Source organism: Rhamphochromis longiceps, linkage group LG17 (genome assembly GCF_057381845.1).
Source record: "Rhamphochromis longiceps isolate RC_006_pf linkage group LG17, R_longiceps_female_GT1.1, whole genome shotgun sequence".
NCBI classification, from domain to species: domain Eukaryota; kingdom Metazoa; phylum Chordata; class Actinopteri; order Cichliformes; family Cichlidae; genus Rhamphochromis; species Rhamphochromis longiceps.
Window position 1 is genome coordinate 5,901,260 of NC_140573.1, and position 25,463 is coordinate 5,926,722.

At 40.5% G+C, this 25,463-nt stretch overlaps 1 protein-coding gene across 3 annotated transcripts in view; it reads right to left on the reverse strand.

The window, feature by feature from the left end:
• ano2b (anoctamin 2b) overlaps window positions 1-18,433 on the reverse strand; it is a 63,911-nt gene extending 45,478 nt beyond the window's left edge. For 2 of the 3 annotated variants that reach the window (XM_085386716.1, XM_085386715.1), the window contains exons 1-5: window positions 18,282-18,433; window positions 14,307-14,714; window positions 960-1,058; window positions 459-610; window positions 24-78 (exon numbers count right to left, since the gene is read on the reverse strand). In XM_085386716.1, coding sequence (XP_085242842.1) covers window positions 24-78; window positions 459-610; window positions 960-1,058; window positions 14,307-14,714; window positions 18,282-18,314 — 747 coding nt within the window. In that variant the 5' untranslated portion in view covers window positions 18,315-18,433. Of the gene's footprint in view, window positions 1-23; window positions 79-458; window positions 611-959; window positions 1,059-5,496; window positions 6,786-14,306; window positions 14,715-18,281 lie in introns of those variants that run through there. The other variant, XM_085386717.1, reaches the window with a different exon arrangement.
• Between the last annotated feature and the right edge of the window lie 7,030 nt (window positions 18,434-25,463).

The window sequence follows — 25,463 nt, forward strand, 5'->3', positions numbered from 1 at the left end:
GTGATGTAAACATAGAGACTTACTATTCTGCCCCTTGTAGAATTGTCAAAGAAAGTGTCTTTAGATGTGATGTTGTACCTGAAGGAAACACAACCAATGAACACTATGGTACACTATGGCAGGGCTGCTAAGGTTTTTGCAAAACATAGTCTTTTCAACTTTAAACACAAAATGCACCTGCAACAACACCAAACAGGTGGCTGTGTGTTACAAGTTTGTGGTTTAAAAAAACAAAACAAAAAAACAAGTGTAGTGACTTTTCGACAATAAATGATTTGACATCATTTGTTGTTTAGGTTAATAGAAGGTTGTGACTATAGCATCCATAGTCAGATCCAACTAAGGACCAGCCCTGGTACCAGACAGTTGGCTTTCTTATCATTACTTAGTCTTATTTTATACTGAAACCATAAAATAAGGCTCTATAGAAAATAAATCTGTGTTCATATTTATCTCACAAGTGTAGCTTGTCCCTGGAGAAGCAGTGTGAAAGAAATTTGGTGCGTCCATGATCTTGATGTGGTACTTTAGGCTGGAAAGGCTTGGTCAGCGTTCTCCACACTGTGCTCATACTGGAGCCGAAACCAGTTTCCTCTTTGATTTCATAACTCTGGGGTAACCAAAACATACAGAGTTAACCATGTTACTACCTGTAAGATACACACATCCAAAGAACTTAACACTGTCTGAGAATTAAAGACCTAACACTGAGTGGTACTGCAGTAATAACCCCACGTGTAAATATAATTATGGGTATGACTGTCTCTGTACTTTTAACTGAATTTTAAAAAAACTGGCATACCAAAGTCTTAGACTTAATTTCTTAAAATGTTACAACCCTTAAGTTTATTGTAATAGCCATTATATAGAAAAAAAAAATAACTACAGAGACACAATATCAACTTCAGCTGTTTGCTAACCTAACAAGAAACTGCTGCAGTGAGGTACTCTGATCTTACCGTCTTGGTGGGGACTCTAATCTTGAGAAACTCGGCCTCTCGACATAATACTGGCCATGGTGCGTGGACTCTGGTAAAGCTGGGGCCATGGCTCTTTAACTGAAAAAAACAAAAACATTCAGTTGTGTTTATGTAAGCAATTTGGGAAATTAAACATGCTAATCAGATCCAAACACAGTTTTGATTAGCCATGATTCAGTGTTTACAAGGACTTACCATGACTGAGCTTGTTTTCTACCAATAATGCTTTATTGCCCTCAACTTTTTATGCTCGGGGAAATGTATCAGCAGACTGCTTGGCTGACAGTACCTGCTGTTTAAAAATGGCTTACCAGACCATCTGCCAATACTGCTTTGCAATCCAATACAGCAGACTTTGTTTTAGCAGGAGAGACCTAAATACATTCTGCTCCTCACTTGATATTTTCGCTTCTCAGTGCTTTTTCCCTTCAGGCCTTACAGTTGACATCTGCAAGGGCCAACTCAACATTTTGCATTCAACACGGAGTTTTCTTTGAAATCCAAGCCAGATGCAACCAATCCTTGCCATCATTCTGACCTACGGAAAAGCTTTGGCTAGCCTGTTTAGCCAGCAGCATTCCTCTGATATCTATTAAAGATAGATGTGTCCTGTGCTCCTACAGCAAAGCCTGGAGCCGTTTGCAGTTTGGTGCAGAATGTTCCTAACACATTGGAGGTTTGTTTTTTGTGATTTTACCTCCAACTTCAAATGTAACATATTAATTGTATGTAAGATGAAATTCTGACTCATCTAGCTGCTAATGAATCATGTTCCAGTTCCCACACGGTAATTAGTATATTAATATTAATATGCATTAGCAAAATTTGATAATTGGTTGCTTCAAATAGCACCAAGAGATACATGATTGAATTCCTGAATACGAGCGCGATGACAAAACTTCTTCTGGATTCCTGTGGCTGAATATAAATAGAAAGTATAAGTGAAGCAACACATTTCCAAGAAATTTGTTCCAAAAGTAAATTCAAAAAAAAAATTGTTTGCAGCAGGCCTGATGGACCTGGTTTTTAGTGTGAGTGAGAGAGTAAATGAAATGAAAGCGGAGCCAGTGGGGGATGACAGCCAGGTAACCTTACCCTCCTTAGACCCCCCCATTAGGTTCTGCAAGAGGGGGGGGAAGTGAAAAGAGAAAGGTGGTATGGCAAATGACAGAAACCTGAAACTATTCCCTTTCTCCTCTCGACTCCTACTCTCCTGAGATCTTTCACTCCCCCTCACCACCCTCCCCTCCTCACATATATTACTGTAGCTTGTGCTGCCCGCTAGACACTGTTTCACTGACTGATTGACTGCTTCACTGTCAGTCTTACTGCTCTTATTTCATTATCATCTCTCTCCCTCTGTCACATCCACACAGACTTTAGTCCCACACATTGCATACAGCTGAATGCGAAGGCACCTGAGATTCACCTCGCTTTAATAAGATGTATTTGTTATAAATAATCCATGTGCGGGCACACACACACATACAAAATAAATGTACTTTTACCATTTACAGATGACCAAAATAGAAGAAAAATAACTAAAAGAAACACAAGTAAATTATCTCACTAAAGTACGAGGAGACTCAGTTGAATGTGAAATTGAAGTGCTTTCACCTTGTTGCTGTCCTGTTACACACTGATCTGTCACATCACAGTATGTTTATGTGTCATGGCAAAAAGCTTACATTCCTGAGGACTTGAGAGGTTGTTTATGCTTATCAGACTATAAAAGGGTTACATAATTCATCCCAAACAGACAGATAATGTAAAAATCAAGGAAATCAAAGACCACTACCACTCTCCTCACGGGTGGTCGATCAGCAAAGATCATTCCACGAGTAAGAGGTGTTAAAGTCCAGAGCAACGTCTAATCAAGCAAAAGCCTGCAACTAAAACTGGTCTACTGTTTTAGGTTTATGAGTCCATCACCGGGAGATCACTGAATGTGTGGTGTGCATGGCAGGATTAAAACAAAAAAGGACATCGCTGCCCATCTGCAGTTTGCTAAAGATCACATGGATGAGCCAGATGGCTGCTTAAACAATGACTGTTATTGGGATGAATGAGACCAAAATAGAAGTTTTTGTTTTAATGAGAAGTTTTATGTTCAGATAAAGGGAGCTACTCCACTGCAGGACAACTGTGTTATCACACCTGTGAAACATGGTCTCATGGTTTTCACCTCTTTTGTATAACAGTTGTATGTTGAAATAAATATTTGAAATATTAGCATTTAGCAATTCCCAGAAATCTTTAGTCGAGGGGGAAACAGCAACTAAAAATATTTGACACCAGACACAGTTTTTCCTTCTAGCAGATATTAGATCCTTTTCCTCAAAAACAAAATCACAAAGTCATATCATACTTTTTTTGGAGAGGAGATTTTCTTTGTCTCCTTTCTTTAAATCAGATACTCTGCATGATGTGTGTAGACCACATTTGTGCAACACTGAAAATACTATAGACCTCAGAGTTTCAAGAAACCCCTGAACATTAGGTGAATATCCTAAGAGACATGTTATACAATCTGCAGTGCCTGGCCTATATTTGTGGGCATTTCTTGATTTATATTTCAGTTCCTTTTCAATCTCCTTTGATACTCCCACAATTCATCTAATCATTTCAGGAAAGTTTTCTTTTCTTGTCTAAATCAAAATTTAGATTCATGACAATATTCATAGTACTAAAAGTAAAAAAAAAATGTAAACACTTCTGGCGTAATCAACTGTAATCCTTGTCATAAGTACCATTGATAGAACCGTTGAACTCTACTGCCTGTGTTATTGTTAGATAAAGTTTACAAAATTAGACTACACGTATCCAGAGACTACATTTCCCCCGAGGTCCCTCTGCACCCCCAAGGGTTTACCCTCACCCCTTTCCCCATCTGCCATCATCAAAAACACAGACACTTCAGTCAATTTAGGACAAAACAATCCAGCAGGTTTCACTCCACACTGACCTGGTTTTTCTGTGTTTGTCAAGCAGCAAACTGATGGCTGAAAATTTTGCAACCTTACAACTGACCATCTGCCACAAAACTGAGAAATAAGCAATGAATTGCCGATGTACTCCATCTCGACTTGCTCCTTTGAAATTTTTTTGTAGCCCCTCTCACCAGTATTCTGTTTCACCTGCTTAATCAACATTTATCATCTGTCTCCCAATCCTTTCCTCCCTCTTCCTCCTCCTCAACCTCTCCTCCCATTGCTATCGCTCCATCAAAAAGCAGATGATATAAATACCTTTTAGCCTGGAGAAGGTTAATTAGTAGAGCGATTTCCAATTAGCTCTTTATCTCTGTTGGGGGCGTAACTAGGCCGCAGCCGGGGGCGTCTTTGGGTAGGAGGGTGGTGGGTTATGAGAGGGTGATCAGGTGGGTGATGGGATGGCTGGGAAGAAAAGTATAGCAGGAAGTGGAGAGAAATCAAGAGAGATGAGGGGGGACTGGTTGAGTGAGATAAACGAAGAAAATACAAAAAACAAACTGAACCATGGGAAACATGGGCATAGGCAAAATTCCAAGATTGGAATTTGGAGGCAATGCTGGAGGTGGCAGAGTTAAAGATGTTAACATTTTCATCAGGAGTGACAGTATGGACAAGATAGAATGAGTACTTCAAAGGGAGCACTCAGGTTGAGTGTTTGAGAGAAAATGTTAGAGAGGCAAAGCTGAGATGGTTGGACAGGTGTAGAGGAGGGATATAGTGGATACACTGAACAAAGGATGTTGAATATGGAGCTGCCAGAGAGGAGGAAAAGAGTAAGACTTCAGAGGAGGTTAATGGATGTCATGAAGCAGGACATGCAGAGGGTTGGTGTGACAGAGGAGGATAGTAGAGGGTGAGACGTGGGTAGGGTTGCCAACTCCCTGAAAAATAAATAAGGGACACCTCGTGGCCAGGGCCGGGCGACCCAGTTGTCTTCACCCTTCCCAGTGTGGTGAATTTTCTAGCTCTTTTTTTGTGTGTGAAATTATTTTTTTTAACCATTTGACTTGAATTTGATTTAAGTAGATGTTTATTCTTTGTGATATGAACACATGTGAAACAAATGATCATTTAGCCATTTATTTTTAGCTCAAAATGACAACATTAACACAGTAAAACAGGTCTCTTTCTTAAACAGAAGCCTGTCATGCTTAACTTTTGAGAATATAAGTAAATCTTTCTTTAAAAGAACTCTGTCCTGCTTAACTTAAAATAATAGAAAACAATAGAAAGAAAAACATTCTTGTAACAGTGCTCATTTAGTGCATTTAGTACAATTGGCTTCAGTTGAGGTATTATTTCAGCTTTTCTAATGCTAATCAGCTGCTCCTGTTTGTAAACCCGCTTGTTCCCATGATTACGCATCTTAACTCATCATCATTATTCATCTATGTATTACTTTTATGTATTAGTCATCTATTTGTAATCATCTATCCTTGCAGTTGTTTATTACACAAAATAAATTATATTATCACACTTCTGGCCACATAGCGCTGATATTGACTGCACATGCCCATATTAACCTTTTCCAGCCAGGTGTTTTCCTTTTCCCATTCTTCCCTTTCTCTGAGGGGAACAAACATTGCTGCTCTAATGCTGGGCTTACACTGTGCGGTTTTAGGCCCATTTTGAGCCGATTTTTGAGTGATCTTCATCGTGCGTCGTGTAGTATACGTGGGGTAACGAGAAGCGATTAACACCTCACGACCAGCTCCCGATCATCAATCGCTCGTGAGGGTCTCATCACAGCCGCTCACACTGCTCGCGCGCAAACACGTAAACGTTGGTGTAAAAGATGGAGCAGCACGGCTGTGCAGCGTGTGATCTGGACACAAGCGATGGAGGCACTACTTGTAGAACTTTTCAAAGCTCATCCGAGCCTTTTCGATGTGGCATCACAAAATTATCACGACCACAACAACCGTGAAAATAGTTGGATTTACACTGCTGCTCAATCACAGCTGCCTGATCAATGTTTTTCATTAGCAATTTAGCAAAGTTGATGGTGGTGGTGTGTGTGTCTGTGTGAGTGTAATGCTGGGCTCACACTGTGCGATTTTTGGCCCATTTTGAACCGATTTTTGAGTCGTGCGACCGATTTGGCGATCGGCCCGATTTTGGCCTTCATCGTGCGTCGTGTAGTATACGTGGGGTAACGAGACGCGATTAACACCTCACGACCAGCTCCCGATCATCAATCGCTTGGTCGTGAGGGTGTCACCGCAGTTTGTCACACTGTGCACGCGCAAACACAAATGTCAGCGAAAAAGACAGAGCAGCACGGCTGTGCAGCGTGTGATCTGGACACAAGCGATGGAGGCACAACTTGTAGAACTTTGGAAAGCTCATCCGAGCCATTTCGATGTGGCCTCACAAAATTATCACGACCACAACAACCATGAAAATAGTTGGATTTACACTGCTGCTCAATCACAGCTGCCTGATCAATGTTTTTCATTAGCAATTTAGCAAAGTTGATGGTGGTGGTGTGTCTGTGTGAGTGAAAGACAGAGGGAGAGCGCGACAGATTTTCTGTTATAACCTTCATTTTATGGAGGCACAGTGTGAGCACTCAGGTCGCATCAGAGCATCGGGCCGTATAGTGTGAGACCTGCATCGTGACCTACCCCTGCGAGTCAATTGTGCAGTTTGAGCAGGAGCTGAATAACGCGACTGAAAAAAATCGCACAGTGTCTGCCCAGCTTTAGGTGTACTGTCGTCCGAGACTTGCACCGCAGTGTCGGCGTTTGTTTCCCTGTTGGCCATGCTTCTTGTTGTGGTCATCTGTTGTCTTCCGGTATTTTCTCCGTAAGCGACCTTTCCTCGACCAATGAGATGAGCGGTAATCTGAATTGTCATACTCGAATTGTCATAAGTGTGCTGTCAGCTCATTGGTCACAAAGCAGGAGAGGGGCTGGGAATTATGTTTTCAAACAAAGCGTTAATTCCATTAAAAGTTATAGACTACTTTTGATTCTCACTGTATTACGGGACAAAGTGCGTCCCTTATTAGCTCAATACGGGACGTGTACTTTTGTTTCGAAATACGGGACGATTCCGTTTTTTAAGGGACGGTTGGCAACCCTAGACGTGGGCAAATGATCTGCTGTGGTCCCCTACAGGGAGCAGCCAACAGAAGGTAAAGAAAGTGTTTACAGAGCTCAAGTCAGATTTCTATAGGACCAGAAGTCCTATTACAACCACAGCTATCGCTATGTGGTGGCCTTAAGATAGATGCAGGTTTGAGGCACTTTTATTTTCCAATCCACAAGGTACATCTATCTTTTACAGCATCTATAGCTAGGTGTTAGGATGACATCAGTAACTTTCTACAGATCTCTAGGTGGTCGGATCATACCTGTAGGTAGCTAGATTTTTTCTTTGTTGTTAAAATCAATTAGCAAAAAACTCACCTGTGTTAGCACTGTGATGGACTGGACACCTGTTCAGGGTGTACCTTGCCAATCATGAAGCCCCCAGCAAGAAGTCATTCCAGCCATCAAGAATGAATAAACTAAATGCAGGAGGTGCATAGCATTCAAACTAAATGCAATGCAGTTGACACACAACTAGGGTTGCTACCTTTTTAACTATCAAGTAAGCGACAGTCTGGTGTGCCAGAAGCACAATGCACAGACAGGTGTGTATAGTGAAAATATGTATGTTCATTTTCTTACAGTAAAAATCCAGTAAAATGTTAGTATTAAGTTTAATCAATACCTCATCTAAAACAATAAAGAAAAATAAATTAAGTGATGACAGAAATCCTATGGGCATTTCCTTTAAAAAATAAGCAAAAGAGAAAAAATATTCAAATACAGGCTTCAATTACCCAGGTTAATATGCTGCGCAGACCAAACAGCACCGTCTTTTTAAGAGTCACGACTCCAGGACACAATCACTCGTCTGATATAATTGTGGTCAAATCAGATATTTATAAGAGTGCAAATCTGTTGGTCAGAAAGTGACATTTCAAGTAATGGTCAATATATGGGACATTTAAGTTGGAATAAGGGACAAACAAATTTTGCTCATTATACAGGATGTCCCGGCTAAAACAGGACATTTAGCAGCCCTACACACAACTCAATTCCCATTAACCGTAGCTGATGCTGACAACACTAAATAACACGGAGAAATTTCGAGAGGTGAGTAAAGCTCCCATTTTGAAAACAGTTAAGTATTAAACACTTTTCATTAACATTAACCTGGCCGTCATACACTTTCATGTTACCCATATAACTATTAGCAGTTAAGTGTTAGCCACATTAGCGGTCTATTATCATGACGGTTTTGGTTAGCTGCTAAAGCTAACAATAACATAACTGTTAAAGTCTAGGCTAATCTGTAACAGTCATTAGTGTGGCCCATCTGCAACATTAACAGAGTAGATTTAACAGTTATTTTGGTTCAGAAAATGCTAGACTGATTCAGATTCTGTTCAGTAGACTGGATATACTGGATTTCGTAATGTGCAGTGTGTTTTTCATGGCAATTCAACAAGTAAAAAAAAAATATATATATATATATATATATATATATATATATATATATATATATATATATATATATATATATATATATATATATATATATATATATATATATATATATATATATATATATATAAATAAAATAAAATAAAAAGATTTCCTTCATTTTGCACTAGGAACAGAGTAGGTGGTTTTCATACACCTTAGCCTACTTCTGAAACACACAGGTCTAGACTAGCAAGGTGTTCTACACACACCAGTGTTGTTGGATATTTGACCTTTACACTGAAAACAACAAAAAAAATTAATTTATAAAACAAAACCAAAAAAAAAAAAAAACCCATTGCTGGTGTATTAGATGGAGAGCGCAGTCAAAATGCAGGTAACATACACTTGATACTGTGTATGCATATACTCAGTTACAGACAGGTGATGGACTGAAGCTGCAATTACTTTGCTGACAAAAATGTCTACGTGGGAAGAACAGGACAAAAATATTAGCAGAGCACCAGTTTCGGCGCTACATTTTTATCTACATAGTGCTGCTTTCTGGCAGCACTTACTGCCAAATACACAGTCACTGTATCGGTGTAGAATGGAAGAAAAATAGTTTCATGTATAAAAATACTGTATGGTTTGCAGTTTGCATGTTTAGCACAAGTATAGAGCTGTTATTCATTTGGTTAATTAAAACTAAGGCAAGATGCCGGATGAATCCTAGCATGGAGTCCACAGCAACACAAATATGTTTTAGAAGACGAGTGGAACATACTTATTTTTTCTGATTATTAATGTTCCCATGCCTTCATCTAAAAATACTAACATAACATTTAAGTGTTTAAAATGTTTCTAAAAACCCCATGGACTGAAATCTTGACAAGTCCCAGCTCTACTTCTTCAATTAAAATCTCGCTCTGATTTAATTAAGCATGTTCTCTAAGAGGATGTCCCTAAGAGATCAAAGGTCAGCGCAATAATCCTGAGACACAATCAACAAGTTTGACATTTGAGTCACTCTTCTTTACCAGCATCAAGTTAATCTGAAGTCAAACAGGTTGGGCACAATAAGGATCATCTTTTTTATTATATAAAAAGTATACTTTGCTACTGGTGATGCTCAATGTATATATCTTTAAAACAGAACAGCAAAAACTATTCCTTCTACCTCACTCAAGAATAGCTGTAGCTCAGGTAGATAGGCCATCTACTAATCTCAGAGTTGCTGGTTCAATCCCTGATTGCTCCAGTCTGCGTGCCAAAGTACCCTTGCGTAAGATACTAAGCCGTGAGTTGCTCCTGATGCGTTAATCAGACTGTGAATGCGTTCAAATGTTAGATAGAAAGCTTTTAGATGTAAATAAAGTAACATTTTAAAACGCATCAGATTCTCACTGGGGGAAAAAAGACTAATGTTACCAACTTCAAAATGCTAAAACATTTCAAGCAAAATGACATTTGACATTTATCATTACCCATGTCGAGTGAGACACTTACACTGACCCTAATCTCTCAAAAATAAAAGTGTCTTCCAAAGCCTTTGGAAAACATTTAACTACCAACATACGCCAGCAGGCCATCCGTTAATTACCTGCTTTATTTTAAGTTAGAGGTGCAGTTTGTACTTCTGTTGTATGCACTTGATTAACTATGATTAATGTTGAACAGCTTCACCCGATTATGTGCACACAGAGTACAGTGGAAAATTGATTTTTGGTACATGACTTATTATATCTGTAAGGCTGCTTCTCACCCATTGCGGCCTATACAATGATGGAAGGAGAGCAGTTATGTTTGTCAGAGTGCTTCCCACTTTGTTCAAATTAAGGATATTGGGATGTTTGTTTCTCTCGGTGGCAGATTTTAGCCCTAGATCTGTGAGACGAGATAAAAAGCTATCAGTCAGTCAGTTAATCTCATCCAGGCTTAGGCTCCATTGCCACACTGTCAACAATCTGATTAATACTAGCCTGCAGACTCCACACACTGCCAACTGGCTGCCAGCCAACACACACGCGCGCACACACACACAGCAAAATGGGTATCATACACACGACAAGCCCTGCACTGGTAAGTTAGACACTACAGTACACTATTTCTTAAACATTTTAGAGTACATGAGACTTTTATGCTGTTTTTGCCTTGTGCTGAGTAAAAAAAAAAAAAAAAAAAAAAATCTATTTTGTTTTTTTACTTTACGAGCGAAACAAGTAAGCATCACTTAAATTTAACAATTTAATCCTCTTGTTGAAGCCAAAGTGCAGCAGAAGCTCATTAACTGACAAACGGAAGTTTAACAAAAACTGCATTTGTACAACTTTGTGGCAGTAAGCCTGGAGCATCATTACCACAAGCAGGCAGAGCACATAGGCCGTGTGTTGTGCCAAGTGCCACGCATAAGCATGCATGCACGCGCACACACACACACACACGCACAAACAACAAAAGCAGGACAGAGCCACACAAGCTAGCGCCAGTAACACACAATGACAGCGAAAGTGATTTGTGCGTGTCAAAACAAAATTAGCCGTTTTAGGCCAAATTAGGAAATCGATGCAGAGGTCAGAGCAGCAGCTGTGTCAGCTAAAGTGACCAGAATTAAAGGCTTTTAGCACCGATGAAACATCAAGGCCACTGTGGATGCTGACTCAAAACAAACAGGATCTGCACTAACTGGACATTTTATTAGGTACACCCTGCTTTTACCCAGCTTGGGCACCCTTTTGCCATCAGAACTTTCTTTGTTTTTCATGGTTCAACAAGGTGTTTTAAGGCAGCACGGTGGCACGGTGGTTAGCACTGTTGCCGCACAGCAAGAAGGTCCTGAGTTCAATTCCAACATCAGGCCGGGGTCTTTCTGTGTGGAGTTTGCATGTTCTCCCCGTGTTTGCGTGGGTTCCCTCCGGGTACTCCGGCTTCCTCCCACCGTCCAAAGACATGCAGCTTGTGGGGATAGGTTAATTGGAAAATCCAAATTGCCATTAGGTGTGAATGTGCGAGTGAATGTGTGCGCGAATGGTTGTCCGTCCCTGTGTGTTGGCCCTGCGACAGACTGGCGACCTGTCCAGGGTGTACCCCGCCTCTCGCCCTATGACAGCTGGGATAGGCTCCAGCGCCCCCCGCGACCCTGAAAAGGATAAGCGGAAGCGAATGGATGGATGGGTGGATGGATGGACAGTTGTTGCAGATTTGTCCGCTGCATATCCATATCCATAATCTATGATCCACCATTTCCTAAAGGTGCTCTGCGGGATTGAGAGCTGTGACTCTGGAAGCCATTTAAGTACAATGTTCAAGAAACTAGTTTGAGATCATTTGAGCTTTGATGCTCAGTTGGTACTAAGGTCTGCCAAGAAACTACACCCCCATATCAAAACACCACCACCATTAGCCTAAACAGTTCATACAAGCCAGGATGGATCCATGCCTCATTTTATTTGTGCCAAATTCAGATCAAAATGTCACAGCAGTAATTGAAACTCATCACACCAGGTTGTATAACAGGTACCGTTTCCTGGTCTTAGACAGCAGAAGTGGCAGCCAATGCAGTTTTCTGCTCCTTCAGCCCATCAGTTTCCAAAGTTTGACATGTTGTGCATTCACAGATTATGCATACCTGGGTTTTAGCAAGAGGTCCACCAACGCAAACAACCATTTCCAACAACCATGCCATGCTCAAAGTCACTTCTTCCCCATGCTCAATTTGGGCTACCTGCCTCAGTGCATCAAGTTGCTGATATGTTAAATTACAATAAATAAACATTTAAATTTAGACTGCCAGTAACCAGAAAACAGCAGCAAAGGTAAGTCACAAGGTAAGACTTTGCAAAAGTCTTGCGGCAAAAGGTGCGTCGCAAAACATCTGACGTGATGAAATCACTTGTGGTAAATAGACATAGCCCAGTGTACGGGAACGCTGTAGAATGTGCACACACCAAATTCAACTTGTTGAGCTGCTAATTTGGCTATATTCCACCCCATGCTCAACAGTGAGCAATCTCTGTGTTTTTAGTAGACACAGTAGACACAGATCCATCTATAATGGTAGAAAACACTGACAGTTAAAGGTTTCCTTTCTGCAGGCATTTACGGATGAAGGCAGAAGGCTGAATGACTCAGGCTTGACTTTTTTCTCCCATCACTCAGGTTTGCAGGTTTGGTGCAGCTTGCACCAAGTTATGCATCAGTGGGTTGCCCTTGGATACAAGCCATTTCTGACACAGAAAGCCGCCATTCTCTAAAACCACAATGTTACTGAAGTTTCTGTGAAACTGCTTTAAGTTCTAGAGGTTTTTGTTTGTTTTTATTGGTGAACTTCAGTGATGAATTTTGTCCACGTTTCCCACAATGCTGACATTTATTCTGACTTTCCATTTTGTAAAGCATCTCTATTTTGATGTGTGTTTATTCAAGTGGCAAATTCCTTGTACCCTTTTTTTTTTTTTTTTTTTTTCACCCTCCCCACACCTCAGGAGCCCATAGAGCAGGGGTGGGCAATCTCAGTCCACGAGGGCCGGTGTCCCTGCAGGTTTTAGATGTGTCCTCGAACCAACACAGCTGATTTAAATGGCTAAATTAGCTCCTCAACATGTCCTGAAGTTCTCCAGAGCCCTGGTAACGAACTAATCATGTGATTCAGGTGTGTTGACCCAAGGTGAGATCTAAAACCTGCAGGGACACCGGCCCTCGTGGACTGAGATTGCCAACCCCTGAGTCATGGGGGTGTCTAAACCAGTACCTATGGAAATATTTGTCGGTTGCAGCTGTGGCTACAACCGTAGCTTGCCTCCACCAGTGTGTGAATGTGAGAGTGAATGAATAGTGGCATTGTAAAGCGCTTTGGGTGCCTTGAAAAGCGCTATATAAATCCAATCCATTATTATTATTATTATTATTATGTAGAGGAATAAAGTTTCATAATTTCACATAAGTAGTCAGAAACTGGCGATATCGTAATATGGTTTAGGCTAAAATATAATCACCAACTTAAAGCCCCTAAAGACAAACCCACTTTGCAGCTGCCCTAAATTGGGATGACTCATGTAGGTTTTCTGTTGTTTTGTCCCACAGCAGTAGGATGATTAAAGAAGGTTGAACACTTTGGTACAATCAGCAGAAACCTCAAGACAAGCTCAACTGCTGTTGTTACACAGTCTCTCCCACCTCCTTCTACTATCTGAGCCAGGCTCCTATGTAGGCGCTCACTTTAAATAGCTCAAGATAGTGTTACGTCAGATCCTGTGTAGAGGTTCAACTTCAAAAAGCCTGTGAAGTCAGTGAAGCTATAGAATTTAGCCTGTGTTCAAAAACACAGAGTCTAGTGTGTCAAATTATAATCCCATTTATTTCTCAAGGATTTGGGATAAAAATAAATAAATAAATAATAATAAAATAAAATAAAAAACAAAGCTTTTGTTTTTTCCAAGCCTTAATGAAAACTAATGGTTTTTAAATATACCTGAACTCTGCGCACTATTCACCTCAGCATTGGCTGACCTAGCTCTGCGATTTTACGTGTTCTACCACTTAGTGGCTTAGTTGCTGTTGTTCCCAATTGCTTCCTTCCACTTTGTTAAAATACCACTTTCAGTTCCACTTTCGCTTATCCTCATCAGAGTCACAGGGGGGCTGGGGCCTATTCCAACTACCATAGGACGAGAGGTGGGGTACCCCCTGGACAGGTCGCCAACTGACACCATTTAGAATGACCATTTAACCTGATCCCACTAACTACATGTCTTTGGAAAGTGTCTGTTAAAGCCTACCTGTCAGCTGCATTAAATTTAGCCAGTGTTGTGCAAATGAGAATAAAAGAAGCTTAGCATGACCATACACACACTCACCTCTCTGTCTCTCTCAATCTCCAAACCAGCCTCTAGTAGGTTAGCCTCAAACTCCTGCCTGATTAGACGCATCTCATGGTCACCGGGCTCCATTGGCTCGCCATCTCCTGCTCCTCCAAGCTCCATGAACACCTCGCTGGCGCCCGCACCCTCCCCTCCTGGAATGCCGCCGCCGCCTCCACCACCACCACCACTTCCACCTGGTGCCACATCTGAGGCCGCCATTGAAGGAAAGTTGCCATTAGAAACAATAGATAACCGGTCTTGTGAAACGGAGGCACTAGCAGGAGATCGTATCGAGGTGTGCCTTCGCTGATGAAAGACCAGAACATAGTCGACTTTCCGTCGGCCGTCACTGAAGTAAAGGCCTTCTCCGATGGCATGAGGACCTGAAGTTGATCCCATGACCTGTAAAATATAAATATCAAGCAAACATCAATACTGGTGCACTATATATTAAAAAACCTAAAAGATTTAGAATAATTATTGTAGCGTATCCCAGTCAAATACAAACTGGTTATAGAGAGCATACAACACCTTTAAGCAGCAGTGGAGTTATGTAATAAGTGTTTGAATGAACTTAAACATTACTGCAGTGTCAGTGCACACAACCACAAGTGGCTTTTGGCAGGTTCTCAAAAACACTGAAGTGAGAACCTTCAGCAGCAGAGTGGGCAGTCAGCTCACCTTTGGCTGTTTTATTCTTTATTTAGACAGAGGGAAAGCAGAGAGCGAGACTAAACATGGAGGACACAAGAGGCAAAGCTCTATACTCTGAGCATGATGGGAGATTTCTTACCAGACAGCAGTATAGCGATGCAATGTATGTTGTTGTATTACTCTGTTACACTTTAACCTAAACACACACTGTGCTTCGGTTGAATACACATCAGGTTTTTTCACATAACGCCAAATCACAGCGAGTGTCATCTTTATACTGTAAAGTAAAGACCAGAGTATTCTGGAGAAAACCCCAACAGTCAAACAATCCCTCATGAGCAAACACTTGGTGAGAATAGAAGGAAAAACTACTTTTAACAGGAAGAAACCTCCAGTAGATTCAGGCTCAGGGAGGGGGTAACCATCTGCCATGACCAGAAACAGGACAAAACAGAGACCAAGGGAGAGAGAAGATGTACATGAACGATCACAAAGTGCTTACATTTTAAACTATTTGAGCATGAAATAGACTAGTACACTAAAAAAAGAAAAGAAAGAAAAAACATGCTAAGTTTAACAGCTTGGTTTTTAGAAATATCTGATATGATATAGCTAGAAAAAGCTAGCATCACTATTGAAAGTAATTTTGTTGAATTTGCCAATACTTAATATCACTAAAGCTGATTGAAAACTACATTACAAGAGCAACTTTGAGACAACAGTGTAGGCCTTATCCTTTTTTTCCATAGTGAGAGAAAAGAAAGAGTGAACTTCACTCAGAAATGGAGAAAGATAAAAAAGACAGGACAGGAGAGGAAGAAGAGAAGATAGATTTAAAGGTAAGAACTGCTCAGTTGTGTTTGATCAATGGAAATGTAAAGCTTGCATGCAAGTCCTCATGTTTTTGTGGTATTATGGGGGGTTTTCATATTGTGAAACATGCAGCAAATCAAAATGAGGCATGGTTTAAAGGGCACCAGAGATTAATTTAGTTAAATGATGATGATGCTTAGATTCATTAGCTGAATTCCACCTTTCATGCCAACTGTATGCCCTAGAGTATAAAGACAGCATAAACAGCATACTGTCAGTGTAGAGGATGGAGATTAATCAGGACAACTCATGAAACACCTGCTGACATCGTATTAAATTCAGTGTATATCCACAAAGATCAGTAAACCTCAGAGCTGCAGCATCCCCAATCAACTGATCACAGCAGGTACATTAAGAAAATCTACTTGACCTCTCGATAAAAATTATTGTGAGTTGTGATTCTTGTTCCGATGTTGGGCCATTTCAGCTGATTTTAGGGTTCCCCCACCTGCTGAATCCCACTTTAACCTGTACCCTACTCATTTTCTTGTTTAGAGGGAAAGTCACCCTCTACAATGCAGGCAACAGAAAATGGAGCTAATTTTTTTCTCCTTCCTTTTCTCTGCTCATGTTCTGCTTACCTGTCTCAAGTTGAGTACCTTTATTAGAATTACAATTTAGACAGAAATCATATTTGTATTCCTGTCTACTAATATTATTTTTATGTGACATTAATATAGCACAAAATTCAGTTTGCTTTGCATAAAAATAGATACTAGAGTTAAATAGGTAGTAGAAACATCCTCCAAAGAGCTACTTTTTAAACTTTTCTAGAGTACATTTCAGAACCTGCTCATTTTCCACTTTTACTTGAGTAAATAAAATGAACCAGTTCTTGAAGTTTTACTGGTGCATTTTTTTTAAACACTAGTATCTGTAATTCATCCTAAGTAGAGGATGTCATGATTACCAGTTCAGTAATGTGTACTCTATATCACTTTAATGATGCAGCTGATGGTTTTAATTTCCTATATGTTGTTGAGTAGCATGATTTAAAACAATGTGATTAGAAGCTAAATAAAAAATAATAATATTTTGATGCAATATATAGTAGAATAGAGGCAAAGAAACAAGCATGACAGAAATTGTTCCTTTTTGGGAGAAGCAGTGCCACCCCATGCCCTTCTTCTGGACACACCCCTGGCAAACACATTGCAGTAAATGACTGAAGCAACTAAAAAAAAAAAAAAGACCAAAACAATAATTAATAATAATAATAATAATAATTCCCTTAGCTACCTTTAACTTGCCAATTGTTAACCAAACAGACAGCACACCAAACAGCTAGGCCTTTTTTAGACATTTGAATTCCTGTCTATCTCGCCAAGTACTGAATAAATGTAAACCCCGGTAGAACAAACCGAATGAGTGCAAATTCAGGAAGGTGTGCATTACCGACTTATTTCATGGCTCAGGCAAGTCAAAACAAGTTTAGATGTTCCTGAAGCATGTATTGCCAAGTCTCACCAGATTAGCTTATCGGTGTAGTTTATTCAAGGTGTTTCTTTCTATCAAGCTAATTAGCTGCACCTGCTGGATGAAAGACCCTATTTCACCTTTGAGCCGTGTCTTCACTTTCAGATTCCACTTAGTTTACAACACTCCATGTGAACTTTAAAAGTCGCTGCTGAGCGGACTCCCAAGAAAAGCTGAGTTAGTATAGCGCCGACCGACTTGGGTCTAATCAACAGACACCTGTGTAACGGTGTAAATTACTCCAGCGCATTGTTCCTAATGTCTCGGGTGTTCTTGTGCTTCAGCTACAGTTGCTATTACAAAAACTGTTTGCTGCATGTGTACAAAGTCTATAGACTATTACTCAAATTACTTACGAAAGCTCTAATTATTTTTGACTGCATAACCGCACAACAATACATATTGTCTGCACTACTCTGCAGGACACAAACGCTGCTACAGTCACGCTCCTGGAGCTTCACTATAGTGCTTGTGTTTGCTCACACATAACAGAGCGAGAGAGACAGGTGTGCAGGGATTTTTAGTTGCTTTAGTTTAACCAGTACCAAGAATCCCCCGGTAGTTGTTGTTCTGTTAAGAGCTTAATGAAAACTCCTGGGAAGACCTTCCCTGGAGGTTGCCAAACATTTTACTGAGCCTCACCTGTCTGCTCATCATAAAGTGGTATATGATAGCCAATTATGATGTTCTCACGTATAATCGAAAGCGTCGTCTTACGTTTCTTGTAGCCCCATGGACAAATTAACTAATTATAGGTTCCAAGTAAATATAGTAGATGGAGAAACACTTCAAATCAAAAATTAAAGCCGAGCTTTCGGCAATGTCACCAAATGTAAAACGAATATGAAAACTACCATAGAGAGTCGTAAATATGTCACGAACACTGAGGTGTAGTAAAAACTAACTCCAGACCACGACCAGAAGACCAAGAGAAGCGGCGTGCGGGGAGGCTGTCGTTGTACTTACTGGGATCTTGTCTTCACTCGGGGAGACCTGCATGCTGTTGCGCTTTAAAGACACACAGAGGATGAGTAGTGGGAGAAGAAGAAGAGCAGGAGTGAAAGTTGGCGGTTTAGGCAGAAAAATACCTCCGGATTCATCATCCCTCCCATCCCTCCCATCAGATTCATGAAGTCACTCCAGTTAGTCGACAGTCCAGGTGGAGCGACGGATCGAGTGTCTCAGGTTTCATTATTTTCTTTGTCTGTCAGATGTATGAGGCAGTTCGTATGCAATCGGCAGCCTGATCACATGCTGGTGATACCCATCTATCCAACTGTGTGATCTGGAGGCTGGCTGCGCGCTGCCTGCGCTTTTGGCACGGAGCGTCCCACGCTGTAAAAAATGCCCATCTCCAATATGTTGTTTTCGTCTTGCTGCTCATAGCGACATGTATACTCAAAAAAAGAAGAAAAAAAACACCCTCAGTTAATTTGAGTTTTTTAATTTGAATATTTTTTTCCTTTTTTGAGTATACATGTCGCTATATTCAAAGATTAATTTATTTACATACTTAATCTTTAACCTGAATGTAAAATTACATTTTACATTGTACCTATTGTACCTAACAAAATTACGTGGACATTTTACATTATTAGTTAAAATCAGCATTTTGGGTAGATTTTTCTTTTTCTTTTTTTTTTTTTAGTGTATATGACATTCAACCACCTGAAAAAAAGACCAAGTTTATTTACAGTAAAATATAGGACTCCCCAAAGTGTTTGTTACTTTTCATTTTTAGTTTTGGGTAAGATGGTTAGGATGGACACTTTTTGCAGCGTGGAGAGAGGGAGCAGCATTGGCTGTTTCCACACTTCGGTGATGTAACTTGCAGGGAGACCTGTGTTTTCACATCATTAAAGCAACAAAATGTTTTTTGAAACAGTGCTTTTGTGCCCCAGCAGCATATCTGTGCTTTTCACAGCATGCCAGTTTTTCCAATTTAAATTTTGAACGATTTTTCTTTCTTTTTGTGCGCTTGTACTTGTGTGATGGAGGGACTAACGTACAAGTGTAAGGAAACGGTATGCAAAGAAAAGAAAGAGAAGTGAGCACATTTTGTGTTGCATCAGTATATACATGTTCTGTTAACTGTGTTTTGATGCATTATAAAGGGTGTATTGTAGAACCCCCCCCCCCCCCCCACCCGCACACACACACACACACTCACACACACACACAGATTGAGCTCAAGTCTTTTCCTTACTCTTACAATCATTTTAAACTTCTTCTCAAAGTCAGTCCGAGGTGATTCTAGGCTGTTCAAATATCTCAGATGCGACTTTTATTTTGAAAGAGTACAGGAACAAACATCATTAAACCTCAGAGACTGGCCTCCTTCATCATTATCACAGTCTTATCTGGGGTCATTTTAATGAGACATGATAAATCATACAATGATGCAATGCAATGAAACACATGAGCTCACAGGAAATATTACGTGATTGGCTTAGTTGAGGAAGTTGGTAACGAAAGAATGAAAGGGGGAAAAAAACATTAGACTGGTTCCCCAAAAAATATTATAGCTTTTTAAGCATGTTATTATAGTTCCCCACACATGCACATTTTCTCTGGTCCTGTAGTTACCTGTAGCAGACTTTGTGATTCCTCAGCCCATGGTTCTTCTCTATAAGGTCCAGGCTCCAGGGTGCTGTAGGACATGGGTTCCAGTCCAATCCCGGACATGTCCTTGTTCAGGTAGCACAGCGCATCACTATGGATTGAGGAAGATTCGCTGAGTACTGTGGCCACTCGCTTGAAGCCTGCACCATTAGGCCATGACTCTGCAAGACATTTATTTTGGAAATTAAACACAGCTGCAGATTATTCAACTGTTTGTGAACTGATATTGTTCACATATCAGTTTTATTTAATACAATTACTGAAGAAACAACAATGAGCTAGCTGTAATTTATGTATATGTAGAAAAATCTGTCTATTATGAAACACAAGTCTCATGTGTGTGATTTCATGTAAAGTCACACTCACTGTGTGACTTGAGTAACAAGGTGCAGTGAGTTTCTGAAGTTACTGGCTTCCAGGTCTCAGGAAATTGCTGTTTCCCCATCAAGACATAGTTCAACACATAATCTCTCCGTAAAACCCCAAACTGACCACAATTAAGATTAAACATGTTAACCTGCAAACTTCCTAAGAACTTAACAACAAATTTAGTTACATTTGAAGCAAACTAGACCAATTCTAGCTGTCTTAGGGTGAGAGGCAGGGTACAACCTGGACAGGTCGCCAGTCAGGCTGTGCGACCATTGTCCAATTGTTTCTGTCTGACTTATGTTTTAATGCTAAGCTGCAGACTATTGTGGAACACACCTGCTGGTCTGTTCACTTAGCCAGGATCTGTGGATAGCAGATAATGGCTATCCAGTTCAAAACTAATCGTTTGTACAGTTTTTAAAGTTAGTGTCTACCATCACATGACAGCAGATGTGTTTGAAATGAAATCGCTCTTTTACTCTCCACCTGGACTGTTTACCTGCATGTAACCAAAGACTGCTCATACAAGCCCAGTCAATAAAACTGGGACGACAGGTGTACTACAAACAGAAACTAGAAAGGTTCCAGTGCCTGAAAGCTTTTCCTTGGTCTACATATTTTGTACATTTACATACAGATACAGTATTCACAGCACTTCTTTTCTTCAACATTTTGTCATGTTACAGCCTTATTCTTGTATAGATTTCATTCATTTTTCACCTCAAAATTCTACACAAAATCCCCCATAATGACAAAGAGAAATTCTTGAAAATGTATTAAAAAAGCAAATATAACAATATAACAGGTACACTCCAAACTGAGCATAGGTGCATCCTGTTTCCACTGATCATCTCTCTGATGTTTCTACAACTTGAGTCCACTTGTGTTAAGTTGATTGGACATGGCTTGGAAAGGGACACACCTGTCTATACAAGATTCAGTCATGTACAGTTCATGTCAAAGCACAAACCAAAAATCCAAGAAACTGCCTGTAGACCTCTAGACAGGATTGTATCGAGGCACAGATCAGGGCAAGGGTATAGAAAAATTCTCCTGTATTTAAGGTCCCAATGAGCACAGTCGGCTCCAACATCCATAAAGGGAAGAAGTGAGCGATCCAGAGTTCTAGTTTTACTCTGTGGAGAAAGGAGGATCTCTCAAAAGGACAATCATTTCTGCAGCACTCCACCAATCAGGCCCGTATGGTAGAGTGGCCAGAAGAAAGCCACGCCTTTGAAAAAGGTACATGACAGTATGCCTGGAGTTTGACAAAGCCCCCTGAAGGACTCTTAGACCATGGGAAACAGAATTCTCCGATCTGATAAAAAAAAAAAAGGAATACCAAGCTTCATGTCAGGAGGAAACCAGCACCACTCATCACCTAGCCGATACTATCCCTAGAGTGAAGCATGGTGGTGGCAGTTTAATGCTGTGGGGATGTTTTTCAGCAGCTGGGAGGCAGCTGGGAGGCTGGTTACGGTTGGGGAAAGATGGATGCAGCGATGTACAAAGACATCCTTGATGAAAACCTGCTCCTGAGCACTCTGGACAGCCAAGATAAAGGAGTGGCTTTAAAATCATTCTGTGAATGTCCTTGACCAGTCAAGCCAGAGCTGAGACTTGAACCTCTCTTGAGAAATGGCACCGACACTTCCTATCCTACCTGATGAGCTTGAAAGGTTCTGCAAAAAAAGAATGGGAGAGAATTCCCAAAAATAGGTGTGCCAAGCTTGTAGCATCCTAATGAAAAAGAGTCTGTAGTTACTATCAGAGGTGCTTCAACAAGGTGCTGAGCAAAGGATGTGAATACTTTCTGGATGCACTGTATCTGTTTAAAAAGTTTAAAACATTCGAAACATTTGCTTGGTGTATATTAAATACATAAATAATTCTAGTATTTTCTCCTGTGAAATTCTAGCATCCTGTCCAGGTTGTACCCTGTCTTCTCACCCTGTGACAGTCGGGATAGGCTCCAGCACTCCAGTGACACTGAATTGGGTAAGCAGAAGAGAATGGAAGGTATCATCTCTAACTCTCAGTAAGGTCATTTATATCCCAGAACTGTTTTGTTCCACCATTCTTCACTATCTTAAGCTTTTGTTTACTGCATTTCTTCTCCATAATGCAACATAATATATACTCAGCTTCAAAAAGTAAGGTGACCCACCAATAAACATGCTGCCATCTGTCCTTTTGAAAATGGGTATATACACTATTTTATCCCCAGGTCAGTGTGTCACACAGGTTTGGCAGTCTTGCGTTCAACATTTTCAGCCAGTTTTCTCTGTATTTGGAGCTGCAAATATGCAAAGTGGCCCGGTGGAGCTTTGTTTCCCACTGTGCAAATTGATGCATGTGTCAGTCAATCACAAAGTTTGTCTCAAAGCACTTTACAAAAGACAAGCCTACAAAGTGCCAACTTCTCAATTTGCCTCAGAGCACAAAGGACACATTGTAACACAAAGAAAAAAAAATACAAGAAACAAAAAAAATACTGTAAACGTGTAGACTTCATTTTTATCCTGCATTAAGGGCACGAAGGAAGAAAAAAACAGCAGGTTACTTGTTGCATAGCACTGAGTGCTGATTTTCCAAATGGTACCTCGGAGGGAGTTTGAGAGCATTAGTGACAAAAACGATATTTGTCCGCTTTTATCAGTGTGACCACTGTGCTATCAGGAACTGAACAGATTGCCATTTTTTTGTAATAAGGTTACTCTCTGTGTGTGTGTATGGTTATTTTAGGGATACAGACAGCTGTAGCCATAGTAACGCACCAGGCCACGTGCTGTGCTCTCATTTCAGTACCACGGACAGCTCTTTCTCTTGGTCATCCAAATAGTTGCACCATGCTAAAAAATATGGTATGACAATGAGATCTATCCGTGAGGTCAAGAGGGGTAAAATGTTTTTAGGATTTCAAGCACACAATTTTATATATATATATATATATATATATATATATATATATATATATATATATATACACACACACACACAGTGGGGCAAAAAAGTATTTAGTCAGCCACCGATTGTGCAAGTTCCCCCACCTAAAATGATGACAGAGGTCAGTAATTTGCACCAGAGGTACACTTCAACTGTGAGAGACAGCATGTGAAAAAAAAAATCCATGAATCCACATGGTAGGATTTGTAAAGAATTTATTCGTAAATCAGGGTGGAAAATAAGTATTTGGTCAATAACAAAAATACATCTCAATACTTTGTAACATAACCTTTGTTGGCAATAACAGAGGTCAAACGTTTACTATAGGTCTTTACCAGGTTTGCACACACAGTAGCTGGTATTTTGGCCCATTCCTCCATGCAGATCTTCTCGAGAGCAGTGATGTTTTGGGGCTGTCGCCGAGCAACATGGACTTTCAACTCCCGCCACAGATTTTCTATGGGGTTGAGGTCTGGAGACTGGCTAGGCCACTCCAGGACTTTCAAATGCTTCTTACGGAGCCACTCCTTTGTTGCCCGGGCGGTGTGTTTTGGATCATTGTCATGTTGGAAGACCCAGCCTCGTTTCATCTTCAAAGTTCTCACTGATGGAAGGAGGTTTTGGCTCAAAATCTCACGATACATGGCCCCATTCATTCTGTCCTTAACACGGATCAGTCGTCCTGTCCCCTTGGCAGAAAAACAGCCCCATAGCATGATGTTTCCACCCCCATGCTTCACAGTAGGTATGGTGTTCTTGGGATGCAACTCAGTATTCTTCTTCCTCCAAACACGACGAGTTGAGTTTATACCAAAAAGTTCTACTTTGGTTTCATCTGACCACATGACATTCTCCCAATCCTCTGCTGTATCATCCATGTGCTCTCTGGCAAACTTCAGACGGGCCTGGACATGCACTGGCTTCAGCAGCGGAACACGTCTGGCACTGCGGGATTTGATTCCCTGCCGTTGTAGTGTGTTACTGATGGTGACCTTTGTTACTTTGGTCCCAGCTCTCTGCAGGTCATTCACCAGGTCCCCCCGTGTGGTTCTGGGATCTTTGCTCACCGTTCTCATGATCATTTTGACCCCACGGGATGAAATCTTGCGTGGAGCCCCAGATCGAGGGAGATTATCAGTGGTCTTGTATGTCTTCCATTTTCTGATGATTGCTCCCACAGTTGATTTTTTCACACCAAGCTGCTTGCCTATTGTAGATTCACTCTTCCCAGTCTGGTGCAGGTCTACAATACTTTTCCTGGTGTCCTTCGAAAGCTCTTTGGTCTTGGCCATGGCGGAGTTTGGAGTCTGACTGTTTGAGGCTGTGGACAGGTGTCTTTTATACAGATGATGAGTTCACACAGGTGCCATTCATACAGGTAACGAGTGGGGGACAGAAAAGCTTCTTACAGAAGACGTTACAGGTCTGTGAGAGCCAGAGATTTTCCTTGTTTGAGGTGACCAAATACTTATTTTCCACCCTAATTTACGAATAAATTCTTTACAAATCCTACCATGTGAATTCATGGATTTTTTTTCACATTCTGTCTCTCACAGTTGAAGTGTACCTCTGGTGCAAATTACTGACCTCTGTCATCATTTTAAGTGGGGGAACTTGCACAATCGGTGGCTGACTAAATACTTTTTTGCCCCACTGTATATAGCATCACAGTAGCCTGGAGGTGCAAGAGGCAGGCCTGTCACTGGAAGGTCGCCAATTTAAATCTGGTAGGAGGGGGAAATTATTGAGAATATCCCCATAAACTATATATTTATGTAAAGCCCTACTTAGTGTGTCTAAATTGTCAAATAAAACATGAACTTGAGATCATCTTAGCAAGTTCTCCAACTACACCCATCTTCAAATTTTACCTTTACTTTGATGAACACCACACGCCCCAAAAAAGTAAAAACGCTCAGAACAAATATGTACAGTCAAAATTAGATTAAATGAAAGTGTTTAAAAGAATACTCTTACTCAGGGAATAGCAGGAAGAAACATAAGGGCACAAGAAGAGACACAAAGCTCACAAGCTTCAAACACAGATGACCAAAAAAGTTGTAGTGCAGCAAAAATGAGTTAAGGGTAGTATAACATCTGTTTTCTTTGATTACACAAACATTATGTAGGAGTAGGTCACGGATAATAGGTGTTTATTTGTAAAGAATATTTTTAGGTTATTATATAATATCATACTACAGTATATTT